Below are 20,904 nucleotides of genomic sequence, written 5' to 3' on the forward strand. Positions count from 1 at the left end.
CCAAAACACAAAAGCAAGTCTACTTCTGAATGGCTGAGGAGAACCAAAATTAGTCTTGGATTAGCCTAGTTAAAGTCCTGATTTGAACCCAATAGAATTGCTGTTATAGGACCTGAAATGAGCAGTTCATGCATGACAATGTGCAAATGTGTCTGAATTAAAGCAGTTCTGCAAAGACCAGTAGGCTATGATTCCTCAACAGCAATGTGAAAGAGTGATATCAACGTATAGGGAGCATATTTCTGGTTTAGTAGCCATGCTGTGTGGATGCGATTAGGTTCACTCTGTGTCTCCAACATGGCTCCCCCGTCATACACAGTGCACCACTGAATTCCTTTTGGCTCTGTGGTCTATGATTCCTCAACAGCGATGTGAAAGACTGATATCAAAGTATAGGGAACATATTTCTGGTTTAGTAGCCATGCTGTAAGGGTTCATACACAGTGCACCACTGAATTCCTTTTGGCTCTGTGGTCTATGATTCCTCAACAGCGATGTGAAAGACTGATATCAACGTATAGGGAGCATATTTCTGGTTTAGTAGCCATGCTGTGTGGATGCGATTAGGTTCACTCTGTGTCTCCTCCATGGCTCCCCCAGTTCTTTATGGCTCTGACATTGTTTCTGCAATTGATTTTGGCTGGTTGGCAATAGCTATGGTTCTTAATGCCACAAACCTTACTCTGATGATTAAAGAAATGTATGCACGCAAAGCCAGCAGGCTGAGTGCTGGCGTGGAACACATGGCAAGCAAAAGTGCAGGTCCAGTGTGTCACATCCCTCACTAACTCCATCTGTGCTCACCTAGAGGCTGGCCCGCGTTCATGGCCGGCCTTGGCCCCGTCGCCGGGCGATGCGCCTGCTCCTCGCCCTGATGGCCGGTCATCCCGGTCTTGGGGCGATACCGGCCAAGATCTGGTCCAGCGAGGGCCGGCCGCCGCCGAGACTGCGGCCGAAGACCGGCCTACTGTGACTTCCTGTTCTCCATCGCCGGCTATGGAATCCACGCTTGCGCTGGCAGGAAAGATGGCGCTGGGAACCTGGAGTCAGCGTCTCTTCCGCCTAGTGAATGCGGGAACCAAGACCCCGCCCTGGAGGACCCTGATTGGGTGGTTGGAACAAGGCTCTGCCTGAAGACCGGCCTTGAACCACTCCAAAGGGTTCCTCGAGGGAGATCATCTGAAGTCTCCGTCCCTGTCAGCTGAGGCTCGCTTGCTGATCACTGGTAGTATTTAAGGCATAGCTTCCTGCAGGCATATTGCTTCGGCTTCTGTTTCGTGAGGCTCCAGCCTAGTGGTGATCCCTGGACTACTTTGCTTGTTGCCTGCCTTGACCTCCTGCCTGTCCCTGGACTACTCTGCTCGCCGCCTGCCTTGACCTCCGGCCTGTCCCTGGACTACTCTGCTTGCCGCCTGCCTTGACCTCCTGCCTGTCCCTTGACTACTCTGCTTGCCGCCGGCCTTGACCTCCTGCCTGCCCCTGGGCTCCCTTGTTACAGCTTGCCTGCCCTTCTCCCCTGCTGTGTTTGGGAGGCTAGTCCTCTGGTGTCCGGTCAGTCCGTCCACCCCCGCGGTTCTGGAAGTCCCGTTGGCCACCTGCAGCTGGGGGCTCAACCCCTGGTGAACAGTGGTCGCCGCGGGTGAAGTCTCGGGGTGCTCAGCTGTCCTTTGGGGGAACAATTGAGGTATTCCTTACGCTCTCCTGAAGGACCCAAGGGCTCACGACTCATCAGTCAGGACACAGTGGCTCCTAATCCTGAGAAAGATGAGGGGGAAAGGGAAATGGGACTTGATATACCACCTTTCTGAGGTTTTTGCAACTACATTCAAAGTGATTTACATATATTCAGGTACTTATTTTGTACCAGGGGCAATGGAGGGTTAAGTGACTTGCCCAGAGTCACAAGGAGCTGCAGTGGGAATCAAACTCAGTTTCCCAGGATCAAAGGCCACTGTACTAACCACTAGGCTACTCCTCCACATTCAGCTCTTCCATGAGGAGGAGCTGAATGAGAACCAACCCTTACATTTGGTCCTGCAAGAACTTCAGACCACCAAGACAAAAATTGCAGATATGGCAGTCAACCAGCTTGAGGAAAAATTGGAACAGATCTGGAAGAGAGCCATAGGCGGTTGGTGGCCCAACTGTTTGGGGAGGCTAAGGGGGCGGGGTTAGGTGATTGAGAGGGTGCACAGAGAGCTGTGCCTGAAACTTGATAAGAATATGTCTCATCATAAAACTGTTACATTTCCCTGAAGTGGAATACATTATTAGGCTGGCAAGACAACAGAAGGTTTCTAAGTTTGAAAATTGAGAGGTGTGCGTATTTCCAGATTTGAGTGCAGAGACTATGAAACACTAGAGAGATCTCTGGCAATACAAACAAGCTTTGACAGAGAGGCCTGCAAGTGGGCATTTGGCACCCAGTGAAATTCTTTCAATAGATGGGAAGCACTGCTTCCCTCAAAATGTGACTGAAATTGAATCATTAAAGTCATTAGACATTACAAAGCAGCAAAGATGAGTTCCCATCTGTGAGCCAAAGAAAGACTCTCAGAAAATAAAAAAAGTGCAGCCGGACTTTAGCCATCAGAGTCGGTGTCAGATTCTCCTACCCCAGAAAACCAAACTGCTGTCTCTTCTGCAGTTATATCAGTCCCCATCAAGCGCCATGGATAGTAGGGGGTTATAGAACTCTGATGAGGCCAGGTGATAAAGACAAAGCTACAAGTACAGAAAGTCTGACAGTTGGCCTTTGATTGGAGGAGGACTTGAGGGACTATGATGCCTCTGATTAGAGTGTTTGGGGAAATATACTGGAAAATGCTGACAGAGAAGATCACTGATTCTTTTGGAGTGCCATTGTGGAGCTTTGCCTCTGAGAAGATGCAACTGTGGTGTCGTATGGATTGGTTTGGTGTGATAAGTGGACTGAGGTGGTCTGGTGATGTGCGCAGTTAAATAGTTGATTTAAGGTTATAGATTTTGGGGGGAGGGAGGGAGGAGAAGCGGGTTTGCAGGGAAGGGTAGTTAATAAAAAAAGAGGGAAGAAATTTGGAGAGGAATGAGGTTGACTAATCTGGAATTTATAAGGGGGAAAAGGGAGTGGGAGAGGGGTTTGGGGCTGAGAGGTTAGGAGAGGGAGGGGATTAGAACTGAGGTTGCCATAGAGATAAATTGTCTTGATTCAAATGGTTAGTTTGACCTATAAAATTGGAACATGGGATATATCAATCATCCCATCAAAAGGGAAAGAGTGTTAAAATACTTGAAAGACCATAAAGTGAATATGTCCATGCTCCAGAAGTTCAATCTCTCTCCTCCTGAGGTGCAAAAACTGGTACACTGTTCTTCAGTAGGGTCAAAGTAAATAGGAGTGGCCATTATGGTCAGGAAACACCTTTCCTTGGTGTTGCTGGATAAAGGAGGGGATGACCAGGATGGAGATGTCTGGTTAGTGGGGAGAACTGATCAGTGGGAATTTACACTTGTTAATCTATATGCCCCAAATGGCCCCTAAGGAAATCTCTTTGTGCAGACACTACGATTTGTTAATAGTAAGATATTGTGCAATCTTATATTAAGAAGGAACATGAATCATGCAATTGGTAAAGGGAAACTTTTCTATTAGGGGGGATTCAGGATAATAGTACAATTGATGATACTATCACACTTAGACTACTGCAATGCAGCATACATAGGATGTAAGGAAAGCACACTAAAATCACTACAAACCATCCAAAACACAGCAGCGAGACTAATATTCAAAAAGTTGAAATACGAAAGATCTATTCCACTACTCGAAAAACTACATTGGCTGCCAATAAAGGCAAGACTACGCTTCAAAGCCAGCACCCTCATTTTCAAGATACTATTTGGAATGGCACCTGAATACATGCAAGACATGATTGAATTTTCTCCAAGAAATGCAAGCCCAGAAACCAGAAGTTACCTACTTCTCTAACTACCCAACTGCAGAAACACAATGTACAAAACCATTTACACAGCAGGATTTAGCTGCCTGGGTTCCAAATGGTAGAACTCAATACCAAAAGCCATAAGAAGTATCACTAACTATCTACAGTTCAGAAAAGAACAAAAAACCTACCTCTTCAAAAAACTTCTACGGCTAACCACACCAAGCTGTTGATGTAATTTCATCTAAATGTAAACTGTAAGCCACTTTGAACCGAAACCTGTTTACGGATAACAGTGGGATACAAGAATACTTAAATAAATAGGCACTAAGGAATATACATTCTACTTGGGCCTCTTTTTCTAGAATCGACTATTTATGAGAAGAAAGAGCCTGGGGCATTGAATAGACATGTTGATATTCCCAATTATAATATCAGACCATGCCATAGTCACGGGTATAATATCCCTGGGGGGAGGGGACCACAAAAAACATTGGAGGACAAATGTAAATTTGCTATCTTGACCAGATATCCAACAACAATTAGTGTTGAATTGGAAGGGATACATTTTTCTGAATGATAATTGAGAGGTTTTCTATTTCTGTTGATGGCTCTCTCATTCTCCCTGTCTCCTCAGCTCGAAACCTTGGGGTCATCTTTGACTCTTCTCTCTCCTTCTCTGCTCATATCCAGCAGATTGCCAAGACCTGTCGTTTCTTTCTTTCCAACATCCGTAAAATCCACCCCTTTCTTTCCGAGCACTCTACCAAAACCCTCATCCACACCCTTGTCACCTCTCGTTTAGACTACTGCAATCTGCTTCTTGCTGGCCTCCCACTTAGTCACCTCTCCCCTCTCCAGTCGGTTCAAAACTCTGCTGCCCGTCTCATCTTCTGCCAGGGTCGCTTTACTCATACTACCCCTCTCCTCAAGACCCTTCACTGGCTCCCTATCCGTTTTCGCATCCTGTTCAAACTTCTTCTACTAACCTATAAATGTACTCACTCTGCTGCTCCCCAGTATCTCTCCACACTCGTCCTTCCCTACACCCCTTCCCATGCACTCCGCTCCATGGATAAATCCTTCTTATCTGTTCCCTTCTCCACTACTGCCAACTCCAGACTTCGCTCCTTCTGTCTCGCTGCACCCTACGCGTGGAATAAACTTCCTGAGCCCCTACGTCTTGCCCCATCCTTGGCCACCTTTAAATCTAGACTGAAAGCCCACCTCTTTAACATTGCTTTTGACTCGTAACCACTTGTAACCACTCGTCTCCACCTACCCTCCTCTCTTCCTTCCCGTTCACATTAATTGATTTGATTTGCTTACTTTATTTATTTTTTTGTCTATTAGATTGTAAGCTCTTTGAGCAGGGACTGTCTTTCTTCTATGTTTGTGCAGCGCTGCGTATGCCTTGTAGCGCTATAGAAATGCTAAATAGTAGTAGTAGTAGTAGTAGGTAGTGGAGGGGACCTTATGGGAGACGTGGAAGGTTTACATGACGGGGGGTCCTTATCCAGATAGTAGCAAGGGATAAGAAAGAGAAGACTAATGCCCAGCAACAATTGTTGACACAATTAGCTAAATGTCAAAAACTTAATGAGGCAAACTAATCTATATCAACGGGAGAACAACTGAGGGCTCCGAAACACTGGCTACATTTATTAGGCACTAACAGGATAGAAATTTCTTGAGGAGGATTAAAAGAGGTAATCTTGAATTTGATAACAGGGTGGGGAAATTATTAACAAGGCAAATATACCATCAACAGAACTCTAAATGGAGAGGCCAGATTATAGCCACAGAAGCTGTAAAATCTCCCATGATGATATCACAATGGAATTTTGATCTTTTTACAAACAATTATATTCGCCGGAGTTTAATTGTTTCCCAGAGAAGATCAAGTATTATATTGCAAGTCTTGCTCTCCCCTCACTTAATGATAGTGACCTTATCAAAATTAATTCCCCAATTACTCTACAGGAAGTGGTAAAGGTGATACAGTAACTTCCTACAGGGAAATCCCCAGATGAGGATGGTCCACCAGGGGAATATTATAAAATCATACAGCAGGATGGTTCAGTACTCTTCTCAAGGCTATTTAATGCTGTCTTGGAGGACGCTTTCCTCCCCCCATCCATGTACAAAGCCTGTTGCTTTTCTCCACGAATCGGGTAAGAACCTCCCTAGGTGTGGAAGTAGTAGACCTATCACCCTGCTCAATAATGACATGAAAATAATTGCAAAAGTTCTTTCAAATAGATTCATAGGGACTGAACTGGTTTGGTTAAGGGTAGGTAACTTGGTGAAAATGTTAGGAGAGCCCCTAGTCTGGTAGAAATTATCCAAAGGAAAAAGGAACCTGAGTTTTGGGTGGTGATCGAAGCTGAAAAAGCATTTGATCAGGTTAAGTGGACATTTTCGTTTGAAGTCCTAGAACAGATTGGGTTGGGAGAGAATTTTGGGAAGTGGGTGTGTGTTCTATATGCCCATCCCTCTAGTTCCATAGTGGTAAATTACACTATCTTGGAGGAGTTCTTGCTTGGGTGGGAAACATATTTGAGATGTCCAATATCCCTTTTGTTGTTTGTGTTGGCCATGGAGCCTCTAGCCGCTAAGGTTTGCTCTTCCAAAGCTATTTTCCCAATAGTGCTGCAAAGAGAAGAACATTCTTTACCTAGATGAGACACTAATTGTTATGAGTACTACTACTACTACTATTTAACATTTCTAGAGCGCTACAAAGTGTACGCAGCGCTGTACAAACACAGAAGAAAGACAGTCCCTGCTCAAAGAGCTTACAATCTAATAGACAAAAAGTAAAGCATTTAAATTTAAAATATTTAAGCAGTCAAGCACAAGAGAACAGTCACAGAAGGACAGAAGATGTTGAAGGGTGGTCAGTGTGATTAGGTGTAACTCTGGTTGGAGTAGTGGGAGAAGGTGATAGAAGAATAGAAATGGGTGAGGTAAAGTAATGAGTGGGTTGATAGGGAGGTTATATAAGACATGTCACTCTAGGGTAACACAGTAAATTATGTGTGTATGGGAGGGTGATTAGTTTTCCCAATCTCTACTACTCTTAGGGGATGGGTATGTTATGTTTTTCATAAAAACAATGTTTCTTTCTTTTTCACTGTTACTTCCTAGTCCCTATGCTTTGCTCTCAAGGACTATAAGAATATTGAATGGCCATGTTTCTAAGAGATGCCTGTTACGTTTATAGTGTATCTGATTTCCATTGTTAAGTTTATGTTCATTACTTAATTTGTATTTTGGTGTATTTAACTTGGTTGAAATATCAATAATGTTCAAAAAAGTTATAGGAAGGGTTTGGTTGCAATTATTGCAGTTGAAGGTGGTGTAATCAGTTATTAAGTTACTTTTTAACATGGGTGACATGCATTACTGGATAACTTTGTTCCATAGATAAATGACATAAAAACTGTGTTGTGTTTTCTCAGGTTTCCTTTGTTTAATATTACAGATCAGAAACCATTCAGCGTGACATATATTTGCAATAATAGGGGAAATTAGGAGGGGGAGAAAAACATTTTCACATCACTGTACTTCCTGTACGGCTTACTTGATGCCCACAGAGATTTATTGGGATTTATTAACTGCCTTTATGAAGAATTCCAATTCATAACTCTCTTCTGTTTCTCTCCTTATATGACTTCCATCTGCCCCCTATTTCTCTCCCCCCATGCCCCCTTGCTTTCTTTCTCCTAACCCTGCCTCAGTCCTTTTCTTTCCAGTTCTCACCCAACCCCGCCCCCTCCAGTTCTCTGTCCCACCACCCCTTCTTCATTCTCTCTGGCTATCCTAGTATAGGGACTGTTGTGCACATTCTCTCTCTCTATATATATATACAGGAATGGGGGGGGGGGGGGTGGGGGGGGAGGAGAAGGCCCTCTTTTTTCATTTTTATTTTTTGTCTTATAGAGATTCTGGGGATACAGGGTGGCCCTGTATCTACATGAGCCCAGGTTTAGAGCAGGAAGGGACATATACAAACAGGGGTGTAACTGTTTAATATGGAGAATGTGGTTTGGACCTTTAATTAGGTATAATTCTTAACTCAGACAGGTGACTCACCACATGTCTTAGGGTTTACATAGATAGAGAGAACACAAGCTCATGGATTCTGTCCATCCTCATCATCTTTACAATTCTTTCTTTTCCCTCAGAGGAATTCTATACAAAATCTTTATTTACAAGGCTTGAAGTTTATTTAATGACAAGTAAATTTCATAGCATCAGTTGGCTACAAAGTATGTAATAATGATGTTTTACAAATGCTTATAAGGCAAACACATCCTGGTTAAAGTATTGTGGTTGCAGTGTTAGTCCACTTGAAATTATAGAAATAAAGGTTAATAAATAAAAACAAAAGAGAATACATTTTTATTGGACTAACACAATGTAGAGTTTCTTGAGTAGGGTTACCATATTTGCAGAGACAAAAAAAGAGGACATGAAAAATACAAATCGTTGCTATCTGTGCTAAAGGAATATTTAATCGTAGCAAATGTGTAAATGGCTTGTAGTTAATGAACACACATCAAACAGTGAATGACTTTCAGTACAGCAGTAGACAATAATCTACTTTTCAAAAATTTCCAAAGTTCAGTTTGACTGAGACTGAGCCCCAGCATACATATAAGAAGAGCGGATATCCCTCAACTGCTTTGGCTGGCTTCTGAGATAGGTGTGAAAGTCTTTGCATGACATTTGCTTACAGTTGTGCTGCCCAAACAAAATTCCTTTGACAGATTCAACCAGCAGGGAAACAGAGAGGAGATCAGCAGTGCTTTTCTCTCTCTTTAGCACCCCCTTGTGTCCAGACTGACTAATTGACCAGAGATGGATTCTGTCATTACTGGGTTCTTTCATTAAGGTGCGCTAATAGCATCATATCATTTAGCGCACTTTAATTGTTAGCACACCTTAGTAAAAGGACCCCTATGTGGATAGGTGTGTTGGTCATAGGCACATAAAAGAAAAAGAGGATATTTTCCTAAAAATTAAAAAAACCTGGAGGACATATCTGAAGAAGTCCAAAAGGAGGATATGTCCTCTTAAAAGAAGATGTATGGTAACCCTATTCTTGAGGCCGGGGTGTCCTGCACAAAATATATTTGACTGGAAAATGAAAGAAAGTCAGGGAGTTAGCAGCCAACCAGATAGACTAGTGCTTTCATACTAGTCCTGGTGTTCCCCCACAGCCAGTTGGGTTTTCACACTATCCACAATCACAGGAACCAGCTTTGTGGGTGCTTGAGCACTTCCAATATTGAAAAAAGTCTTGGACTGTGTCCAGGGAGAGGTGATTTCTGTTAGGTTTAGTACCTCCAATAATTTAGAAATGTTGGCGCCTACGTCAACAATCAATATGTATGAATATATTTGCATACATTAAAAAATAACCCAAGTCAACAAACCCATGTTGAATACTTCTGTTCCAATTTCCTTTTTCAGTAGTTGCTCAAGCTGAGTTACACTAATGTACTCTAGGTATTTCCCTGTCCCTGGCAGGGTTACAATCTAAGGTGCCTTATAACTAAAACTTAGCACACACAGTCCCTTATTTTTATTTAAAAATTTATATTCTGCCTACAACTAAACGGATTACAATATCACATACATAATCATGGGCGTTTTCTTACTCCTGCTACTCTATCTTATCTATCTATATGTTCCATCTTTGCTTACATCCTATGCCGTCTGTTAAAATGTTTTATTGTGTATTGTGTTGACATTGTAATGTAGCATACTTTCAGGCTTATTTTCGAAAGAGAAGGGTGGCCATCTTTCGACACAAATCAGGAGATGGGCGTCCTTCTCTCAGGGTCACCCAAATCAGCATAATCGAAAGCTGATTTTGGGCGTCCTCAACTGCTTCCCATCGCGGGGATGGCCAAAGTTCCCGGGGGCGTGTCAGAGGTGTAGCGAAGGCGGGACTGGGGCGTGCCTAACAGATGGGCATCCTCGAGAGATAATGGAAAAAAGAAGGGTGTCCCTGATGAGCACTTGGCTGTCTTTACTTGGTCCATTTTTTCTTATGACCAAGCCTCAAAAACGTGCCCGAACTGACCAGATGACCACCGGAGGGAATTGGGGATGACCTCCCCTGACTCTCCCAGTGGTTACTAACCCCCTCCCACCCTGAAAAAAACAACTTTAAAAACTTTTTTTGCCAGCCTCAAATATCATACTCAGGTCCATCGCAGCAGTATGCAGGTCCCTGGGGGTGGGGAGGTGTGTGTGTGTCAGTGGAGGTGATAGCGAAGGCATGGACGTCCTTCTTTCAAACATTTTGGATGTCCTGAACTGCCCCCCCCCCCACAGGGACAGCCAAATTTCAAGAGAGTGGAGAGGAGTGGCCTAGTGGTTAGAGCACTGGTCTTGCAGTTCAGAGGTGGCCAGTTCAAATCCCACTGCTGCTCCTTGTGATCCAAGATCCAAATAAATAAATGGAGTGTTGGAGGCATAGCAAAGGCATGGACATCCTTCTCACAGAAACATCCACATTTTGGGGGACGGAGGTATAGCAAAGGACATCCTTCACCCATACTCTAAAAAAAAAAAAGGTGTCCCTGACAAGCGCTTGGACATTTTCACCTGGACTTGCATTTTTATAAGGTATGCACAGAGCAGCCACGCATAATGCTTGACTGCTCTGCACTGGTTTCCCCTCCTTAGGAAGGAAATCGTGTGCAAATGAGCTAACAGTGAGCAGCTCATTTGCATGCGATTTCCTTCATGCATGCCCGTTCCTTTCCGAATCACTAAGGGATCGGTAAGGGAAGGGCTTTTTCCGTTTAGTTAGTGCATCAGTTAGTCCACTGCAGTGCCCCCTAGGGTGTCCTGGCATGTCAGGGGGACCAGTGCACTACGAATGCTGGCTCCTCCCACGACCTGAGTTGGATTTGGTCGTTTTTGAGATGGGCGTCCTTGGTTTCCATTGTCGCCGAAAACCGGGGATCAGTGGCGTACCAAGGGGGGGCGGTGGGGGCAGTCCGCCCCGGGTGCATGCCGCTGGGGGGGTGCCGTGCGCCTGTCGGCTCTTCGTTTTCATGCTCCCTTTCTGTTCCAGGGCAGAGGGAGCATGAAAACGAAGAGCTGGCAGGCACGCGGCACCCCCCCCCCAGCGGCGTGCACCTGGGGGGGTTCTTTTGCCGGGGGATCGGGGGTTCTTTCGCCGGGGGGGGGGGGCCTCGCACTGTTCTGGGGAGGGCGCTGCACCCGGGGGGGGGGGGGGCGGGGCGGGGCGCATCGGCGATCCGCCCCGGGTGTCAGCCCCCCTAGGAACACCACTGCTGGGGATGACCATCTCTAAGGACGACCATCTCTAAGGTCGACCTAAATGTTAAGATTTGGGCGTCCCCGACCGTATTATCGAAATGAAAGATGGACGCCCATCTTGTTTCGATAATACGGGTTTCGCCACCCCTTCCCGAGGACGTCCTGCGAGGACTCCCTCAGGAAAACTTGGGCACCTCGTTCGATTATGCCCCTCCAAGCCATACTTTGTATTGTTTGACTATTTTTACTTCTGTAATTGTCTATTGCTTATGTTTGACTTATTCTTGCTGTACACCACCTTAAGTGAATTCGTTCAAAAAAGTGGTAAATAAATACTGATAAATAAATAAATAAATAAATAAAATAAAATAAGAGACATAAGCATGCACTAAAAGCTTCACATCTTATTTTATAGCTATGGACCAGGTGGCACTTAGCACACACTAATGTCTGTTAGCACACGCTAACCTTTAGTAAAAGGGCCCCTAAGTTTGTATCTGAAGCAATAAAGGGTTAAATGACTTGCCAGAAATCGCAAGAGCAGTAGCAGATTTTGAACTGGGCTTCCCTGGTTGGCAGCCAGGAGCTCTACCCACTAGGCACTCTAGTGAGTTGCAAGACAAGAAAGCCTGACATGAAAGAGTGTTCACCTCTCCTGCCACCTCCTCCTCCTCCTTAGCTGGCAGAGGATGGGGCAGGGGTGGCCCAGCCTTGCTCTGACTCAGTGACTCAGTCTGGCATGCTGCTTCTTTAGTGTATACATAAAAACAGAGCACATCTCTCAGGCAACTTGGGCAGGAAGTAACGTCACTGTCAGACCATCTGAATAGAGTCAGGGAAGGGTGTGGAGCAGTAATGTCAGGAGGTGGAGCAGTTCTCTGGCTCAGTCCCCCCCCCCCCCCCCCCTCTCTCTCTCTGCCTAGACAGAAACAAGTTTCATTTCTTGTGTCTGTGCTTGGTTTGCCGGTCTCTCACCATGCTGAACTGGAATGCTTCTCATTTACTGTGCGGCTGCTGCTGCTTGCTGCTGGTGTTGGTGAGGGCTGCTGGGCACACTGGGGAGAAGGGGGCAAAGGAACAGACAGTGCGACAGTGGGTCCCCACTGGTTATTCAGAGGTGCAGAGACAGCTGGAGGTATTCACGGATTTCTCCAAGCAATACTGGCACTATATAACCAGCAGACTGTGGCAAGAGGACAGTGTGAAAGAAGACAGCAGGGGCCCACAGGGTAAGAGATCTTGTGTATTTGATTTATTTATTTCCAGCATTTCATATACTGCATGCCCTGGGCCGATGCTCAGAACTACCGCAGTAAGCCAACAGCACAGAAACCATACCGCTGGAACAGCGCAGAAACCTAGCTCGCCAATGCTCAAAGGAAATGGTATTCAAATTATATGCACACTGTAAAAGTGAAAACAAGGGGGGAACATGCATGGCGTATGTGAATAAGCGTTTTGCGGTAAGCTCAGTTCCTGTGTGGCTGCGCCTGGCAAACCCGAAAGTGAAGAATACATTGGCTTCTGTATTCTGCACCCTTAAATATAAATATAAATTTAAACACAGGAAATAAGTGTCAATGTGTGCTTTCACTTTTGGGTTTGCTCTGACTCGCACACATTCGTCTCTCACTACTAGCACTTAGGGGCTCGCATGGGCTTCCTCCTGCCTCCTAATTATATAAAAAACATCAGATTTTAAAGAAAGATTCATGAGAAATCCTCTCCTCAAACACCCTAAAACCTGCTCCAAGCTGGTGTTATTTTTTCAGTGGTAAGGCGCTTTGTTTTGTGCACTGTTCTCTGAGCATTGAGAGGGAATAGAAAATGACCTCATTAACATCTATTTGACTACATTTGCATGCTATTTGCGCTAATCTTTGGCGCACATGTCTCCCATGCTAGAGCCTCTGAGCATTCTGCGCTCACTAATGTGGGAACTAGTCTGGTGCTAATTGTCTCTACCGTCCGCATTTGGTTCTGAGCATCAGCCTCAGGGTCCCTTATGGCTACTGTACGGTTTACAATACTAAAACAGAGTCATGGGGGGGGGGGGGGGGGGGCGCAGGGAGGAGACAAAAGGAGGGTGATATCTAAGGGCAGGTCAATCCATAAGCTTGTCTTTCTCTCACCTGTAGGCACACCCTAGTGCAACAAAAGTTAATCATTTTATCACGCTAATCTATTTATACAGTTCTGTACAAATCTTACAATCTAATCAAGACTCAGAGACAAAACAAATAAACGCCTGGTCCCCTCGCTCTCACAAACTCTCACTCATGCATTCTTCCCCTGTTCACATACTCTATATTTCATACGTAGGTGGAGAAAGTGAAAATCTTTCTTGAATTGGACCTTAGGTTTGTCTTCTGTATGAATCCCAGGTATCGTGTGGGTTTCCTGGTGTATTCAGACATCTTTGTCCTTAGCACCCTTTCCACTGACCTGATTACTCTCAAACACGGTCACAAAAACAGAAAGTTAGTCCAGTATAAAGGAATTACCTCCAACTTGGTTTATTTTTATTTCTGTGCATCAAAGTGGACTAGCATTCCAACCACACTACATTATGCAGGATTGCATAAGCTTCAACTCCTCTCTCTCCTTCTCTGAACATATTCAGCAGACTGCTAAAACCTGTCGTTTCTTTCTCTATAATATCACCAAAATTCGCCTTTTCCTTTCTGAGCACACTACCAGAACCCTCATCCACACTCTTATCACCTCTCGCTTAGACTATTGCAACTTGCTTCTCACAGGTCTCCCACTTAGCCATTTCTCTCCTCTTCAATCTGTTCAAAATTCTGCCGCACGACTTATATTCCGCCAGTGTCGCTTTGCTCAAATTAGCCCTCTCCTCAAGTCACTTCACTGGCTCCCTATCCATTTCCGCATACAGTTCAAACTCCTCTTATTGGCTTATAAGTGCATTCACTCTGCAGCTCTTCAGTACCTCTCCACTCTCATCTCTCCCTACATTCCTCCTCGGGAACTCCGTTCACTGGGTAAATCTTATCTGCACCCTTCTCCTCCACCGCTAATTCCAGACTCTGTTCTTTTTATCTTGCTGCACCATATGCCTGGAATAAACTTCCTGAGCAGGTCCATCAAGCTCCATCTCTGGCCGTCTTCAAATCTAGACTAAAAGCCCACCTTTTTGATGCTGCTTTTAACTCCTAACTCTTACTCACTTGTTCAGTACCCTTATTTTATCATCCCCACCTTAGTAATTCCCTTATCTCTTATTTGTCCTGTTTGTCTATCCTAATTAGATGGTAAGCTCTGTTGAGCAGGGACTGTCCTTCATGTTCAAGTGTACAGCGCTGTGTACATCTAGTAGCGCTATAGAAATGATAAGTAGTACTAGTACTGAATGACAATTGCATTGTGCTCCCACATGTAACACTGACAGCCAAATATGTTTATGGGGCCGATGTCTTCACATCCTGGATAGTGTGCTGTGTGGTCAGCTCTTTCATAAGAACAGAACAGAGCCTGACTGCATCCTTACATGTCCTTAAGACACATTTAGAACAGTGCATGAATTCTGCATTATTGATGAATGAATCAGTGGGGTGACGTGGAGGGGCATAATTGAACAGGGGCGCCTATCTATAAGGGTGCCCATCTCTAAGGACGGTTCCGCGAAAGGGTGGGGAAACCCGCATTATTGGAACAAGATGGGCGTCCAGCTTTCATTTCGATAATACGGTTGGGGATGGCTAAATCCCAACATTTGGGTCGACCTTAGAGATGGTCAACCTAAATGTTGAGATCGCTGACCTTAGAGATGGGCGACCTTGGTTTTCGCTGATAATGGAAACTGAGGACACCCATCTCAAAAACGGCCAAATCCAAGCCCTTTGGTCGTGGAAGGAGCCAGCATTTGTAGTGCACTGGTCCCCCTCACATGCCAGGAAACCAACCGGGCACCCTAGGGGGCACTGCAGTGGACTTCACAAATTGCTCCCAGGTGCATAGCTCCCTTACCTTGGGTGCTGAGCCCCCCAAATCCCCCCTCAAAACCCACTACCCACAACTGTACGCCACTACCATAGCCCTTATGGGTGAAGGGGGGCACCTAGATGTGGGTATAGTGGGTTTGTGGTGGGTTTTGGAGGGCTCACATTTACCACCACAAGTGTAACAGGTAGGGGGGATGGGCACAGGTCCGCCTGCCTGAAGTGCACTGCACCCACTAAAACTGCTCCAGGGACCTGCAAACTGCTGTCAGGGAGCTGGGTATGGCATTTGAGGCTGACAAAAAAGTATTTTTAAACTTGTTTTTTATGGTGGGAGGGGGTTAGTGATCACTGGGGAAGTAAGGGGAGGACATCCCCGATTCCCTCCAGTGGTCATCTGGTCAGTTCAGGCACCTTTTTGAGTCTTGGTCGTAAGAAAAAATGGACCAAGTCGGCCAAGTGCTTGTCAGGGACGCCCTTCTTTTTTCCACTATCGGCCGAGGACGCCCATCTGTTAGGCACGCCCCAGTCCCACCTTCGCTACCCTGCCGACACGCCCCCGTGAACTTTGGCCGTCCCTGCAACGGAAAGCAGTTGCGGACGGCCAAAATCAGCTTTCGATTATGCTGATTTGGCCGGCCTTGCGAGAAGGACGTCCATCTCCCGATTTGTGTCGGAAGATGGGCATCCTTCTCTTTCGAAAATAAGTGTGATAGTGGGTGTAGGAAAGCACCCTCTGCCCAGTTGCTCCTGCCTCAGTGATTATGCAGACTTTACTGAACCTCTGTCACTTCTCTTGCACTTATCACTGCTCTCAGTATCTGATTTACTTCTAGGCATCCTTCACCCTCTGAGTTATGAAACATTTCCTATGCATCTCCAACTTACCTTATTATGATACCTTGACTTTCAGCATTGTTGTCTAATTGAAACTGGTTTCTTAGTGAAGCTTACAAAATATTGCAGTGTTTCCAGTATTTCCTCCTTTCCCATCTGTACATTTTAAGTTAAAAAAGCTTCTTAAGAGGGGTGTCGTAAAATGGGTTCATTTTGAATGTATCATTCATGATAGGAATGAACCTTATTCCTATACCAGGGTATTTTGGAGATGATCTCAGTTCACTGCTAATTAAAGTACATCTCTTTATCTGTTGGGGTCCACTTAATGATAGTGTGTAAAGAGGATCCCTTGGTTCATGACAATCCACAAGCACTACGACACCACAGGGCCTACAGAACATTTGCCTTATCCCTGTTCTCCCTCCCTCTCTTCTTTTCCAAAGGAAGCAGGTTATCTCTGGAGGGGGAGAAGGGATTTCCTTTCAAGGTTGTAGATTTCCCTCTTTCACCACAAATACTCAGGATATGGGGTGCTCCTAATGACTTTACTGAAAAATCATGTACAACATGCAGTGGCATTCCTAGGGGGCGGACACCCGGGGCGGTGCCCCCCCCCCAGTGCAGCGAGGACCCCCCCGGCGAAAGACACCCCCCCGTGTGAGAGCCCCCCCGGGTGCATGCCGCTGGGGGGGGGGTGCCGCAGCGCGCGCCTGCTGCGAGTTTACTAACTTTGCTCGTTCGCTGCAGCTCCCTCTGCCCCGGAACAGGAAGTAACCTGTTCCAGGGCAGAGGGAGCTGCAGCGAACGAGAGAAGTTAGCGAACTCGCGCAGCAGGCGCGCGCCGCGGCACCCCCCAGTGGCGTGCACCCGGGGCGGACCGCCCCCCCCCCCTTGGTACGCCACTGACAACATGCACTGCTTTGAGATCGTGTTTCTATTCTGAGGTTATGCAGCTTCAGGTAAACACTGTACACTGCATATCTACTACTACTACTACTACTACTACTACTACTTAACACTTCTAAAGCGCTACTAGGGTTACGCAGTGCTGTACAGTTTAACAAAGAAGGACAGTCCCTGCTCAAAGGAGCTTACAATCTATCTCACATCCTTTATCTGTGTCTGTGATCTCTTTCAATAAATATTGGAAGGTAGGGGTTTCATAGTTGGTGAGCAAACCTTTCCCCTTCTAGACAAAATTTCACCGTCTCTCCATTCGGGGATCCTACTCCACACAGACTCTCTCAAAAGGGAATCTTTTCTCACAAGGTGACACCTTCTCCTATAGTTAATCTCCTGATTAGTGCTTTTTATTTTTCTTTTCCTTTGGCCTGTGGCTCAAGCATCAGATTCAGTCCTTGCTTCAGCATCCAGACAGCGTTGGGTAAAACTTCTGTCTTTTACATGCACTTCATGCAAGACAATAACAGACCTGCCACGTCTCCTGCCTTCCTCTCGCTGAGGAAACAAACACTCACACTCAGGTGGCGGAGGGAGCGTGGAGGCTTAGAAGGCACTTGGGGAAAACCCCTCAAACACAAAGGGGGCAATTCTATAACTGGGCACCTTGAATTAGGCTCCTGGAGGGCACACAGTAGGTGCCTAGATTCTGTTATAGAATACTAGTCGCTTAATATCTCCGTAGCACTTTAACTGCTACACAGTTCTTTGTCTATGCAATAACCTTGACTTCAGATCCCTGGTGTGTCAATGGACAAAGAACTGTGTAGCAGTTAAAGTGCTACGGAGATATTAAGCGATTGAGTTGAAGAAGTAGAGCACAAGTGTTGAAGTGTAATATAGAATACTAGTGTAACCAGCTTTCGGTGTGCCTAAAATTTAGGCAGTCACGCATATGGCAGCTGTAGAGCTGGTGTAAGTGTGTACACCTAAATGTGACAGGAATGTGCGTATCTTATAGTATTTTGTAAAGTATGTGAGTAAGAGGGAGATCCCACCTTGCCCACCCATGCTCTTACATCCCCTTTCAAATATGCGCTATGTAAATTAAGCAGGTATTTGCAGAATAGCTCCTAGGTGCCATAGGAGGATTTACATGTGTAAGTGTACACATATGCATGTAAATGCTATTATTGTAAACATTTATGCGTGTAATGAGCATGTAAATGAGAGTGCCTAAGTTATACAAGTGCCCTTACAATGGTAGAAGAAAAGGGCAGTGTGGGACCTTAAAGCCCATGCATGCTCTCAGTGTCTGCTGGTCCCACCCCCTCTAACACAGGAAGTCTGCATCAGAAGGGGTGGGACTGTCAGGTGCTGAGCATAGGCATGGGCTCCCAGGCCCTGCACTTTCCCCTTTTTCATTACTTCTGCAGCAGAACCAGGAGGCATGATGACCATGGTGAGGGTGGCAAGGCAAAAGCAAATAAGGCCAGTGCTGGACTGAGGGAGGAGGGAACAGAGGGAAAGAGAAGACAGGGCATGTGGGGGGGGGGGGGGGTGAGGAAGAGATGCTGGACAGGGAGGAGAGAGGAGGATGAAACAGACAGGGAAGCTATGGACATGAAGTGGAAAAGAGTGACAAATTCTGGAAATGAGGAGTAGAACAAAGAGATGAGGAGATATTGAACATGGAATAGGAGGGAATAGAGAGGGGAAATGCTGGAGAAAGGAGTAAAGGAAAAGAGAGAGGAGAGGCTGGACATGGATGGAGGGGAAGGGGAGAGGCAGGATATACATGGAGAAAAGGGAAGAGATGGAAAACTAGATTGAATGACTGGGGTGGAGGTGGGGCAGGAGGTGGAGCTAGGAGGCATAGTGAAAGGTAGCAGGCATGTGCTTAAAATCTCCCTCTCAAAAATGACTCCCCCTTGTAATCCCCGCAACAACTAAAACTCCAAAGAAGCTTCTCACTGGAAATAAACTAAGCCCAAAGGCTGCACCTTAAAAATGTACACTCACTTATCAGTATGCAAAAGAATTCAACCACAAAATCCAACACACATTCCGTACCACACCCTGGTTTATATAAGAGCAAACAGAACCATTGCAGCCAGCCATAACACCAGGGACTGTTGTAGCAGAACGGTACACACCTCCCTTACCCTTGTACGCTAAGTTGGTATGGTCCTGAATCCAGGAGCATACCTGGCTTGTGAGAGTCCTGACAAGATCCTTACATCATTTAGCTATCTTAACATTCTCACTGATTCTGCAGTCTTTCTCCTGCTGCAGTGGGTCCGTGAAGTTCACCATGACCTTTATCCACAGCAGGGATGTTATCTTTACCTGCAGTGTCTGTACTATTGCTTCCAACATTAGCCGTAGGGTCTAAGCTAAGGGTGGGCACCTAGGTGACATGTGGCCAATATAAATATTTCATTTTTCATCCTGTCCTACTTGAATTGTAGCAGTTGCTTTGTTAAATTTTAGTATAGTCTGTCCTGGTGTCACCTTGAAATCCTACCATGTGAAAGTACTCAGCAAGACTCGGTGACAGTATATTTTCTCTCCCCATCAAAGAGGTACAGCAATTCACCAGCTTTGCTGCTTCACTGTGTAGGTTTTCTATTGTAACCCTCCTCTGAATTGCTTCCATCCGATCTGTGCTTATGAAATCGTAGCCTCCACAGTAGAGAATGACAAGGGGACTAAATTTGTGGGTTCTGTCTCCATCCCCGCCCCATCCCCGCAGGTTCTGTCTCCTTCCTCACTCCATCCCCACGGTCTCTGTCCTCATCTGCAGAAGCCTCGAACAATTATGATTTTATATTTAAATTTTTATTAAAGTATAAAAAGGAACAATATACTGTGTAACTATTGTGTATAAATGACAAATAGAAAACAATAATAACAGTGAGCAGCTATAATAACCCTCCTCACCACCACCCTCTACCCTTCCAACCCCAACAATAGCTGATTTCTACTACCCCAAGGAATCCTAATCCACCTTGTTAAAATGTCCAGGGGTACAAAATACAACCCATTCTGTAAGCCCTAGAGGGGAGAAATATGCCCTATGAAGCACTGTTATGATTTTTTAATCTGTGGATGAATAGGAAGTCATCAACAATCTCAGGATTCAGTCTAGCTCTCCTGTCTTCCACAGTCCTTCCTGCAATAGAAGATGTCTTCTTAGAAGATGTGCTGGTAGCAGGAATGCACAGGATCCCCCATGCAAATTTTGCTAGTTGTGTTCAGCATGTTTACTTGTTTTTCCAAAAAAATAAAAGTATCGTTGTCTGCATCACTCAAACATAAATAACAGTCCAGTTCATTAACAGGCTTCAAAGTAGAAAATGACACAGTGACAAAATTTGTCCCCGTCCTCGTGGGCTCTATCCCCATCCCCACCCCATCCCCATGAGCTCTGTCCCCACCCCGTCCCTGTGGGATCTGTCCCTGCAAGCTCTGTCCCCGTCCCCATCCCCGCGGTTACTGCGGATCCCCCTTCCCATGTCATTCTCTACTCCACAGCTCTCCTCATCAATGTCCATTTTTAGCATGGTGCTTTCACTTCATATGTAGCTGAGCTTTTCCCATTCCCTTATCACACTGACAATCTTCAGGTTATTGGAGTTGATTACTTTTAAGTCTCTTCCCTGTTTGGTAGTTCTTGCCCTCTTAGGTAGCTCATGAGTGTTTGAACCACAAATGCCTATTATTGCCCAGGTTCTATGTTCAGTTGCCTATCTACTGACAAAGCCTCCTCAGATCCCCCACAATAACTCATAATCCTGACATCCCAGACATCCCAGGAGTAATTTTATAAATAACTTTCTTTATGTAAAGCATGTTTAACGTGGACAAAATGGCTCTTATAATAGATAAATGCGTGTGAAAGTACATGAGTCAACAAGATCACCTGTACTTTTCCACAGTTTGTGCTTAGTTGTTTCTGGAGACATTGGTTGGGT

General features: G+C 45.4%; 1 protein-coding gene across 1 annotated transcript in view; it reads left to right on the forward strand.

Moving 5' to 3' along the window:
* Positions 1-12,151: 12,151 nt before the first annotated feature.
* Positions 12,152-20,904, forward strand: part of TOR3A (torsin family 3 member A) — a 47,133-nt gene continuing 38,380 nt past the window's right edge. The window contains 1 exon segment of the mRNA XM_030208523.1: positions 12,152-12,454. Within this exon segment, the coding sequence (XP_030064383.1) occupies positions 12,202-12,454 (253 nt within the window). The 5' untranslated portion in view covers positions 12,152-12,201.

This window comes from Microcaecilia unicolor, chromosome 6, assembly GCF_901765095.1.
Source record: "Microcaecilia unicolor chromosome 6, aMicUni1.1, whole genome shotgun sequence".
In the NCBI taxonomy this organism is placed as follows: Eukaryota; Metazoa; Chordata; class Amphibia; order Gymnophiona; family Siphonopidae; genus Microcaecilia; species Microcaecilia unicolor.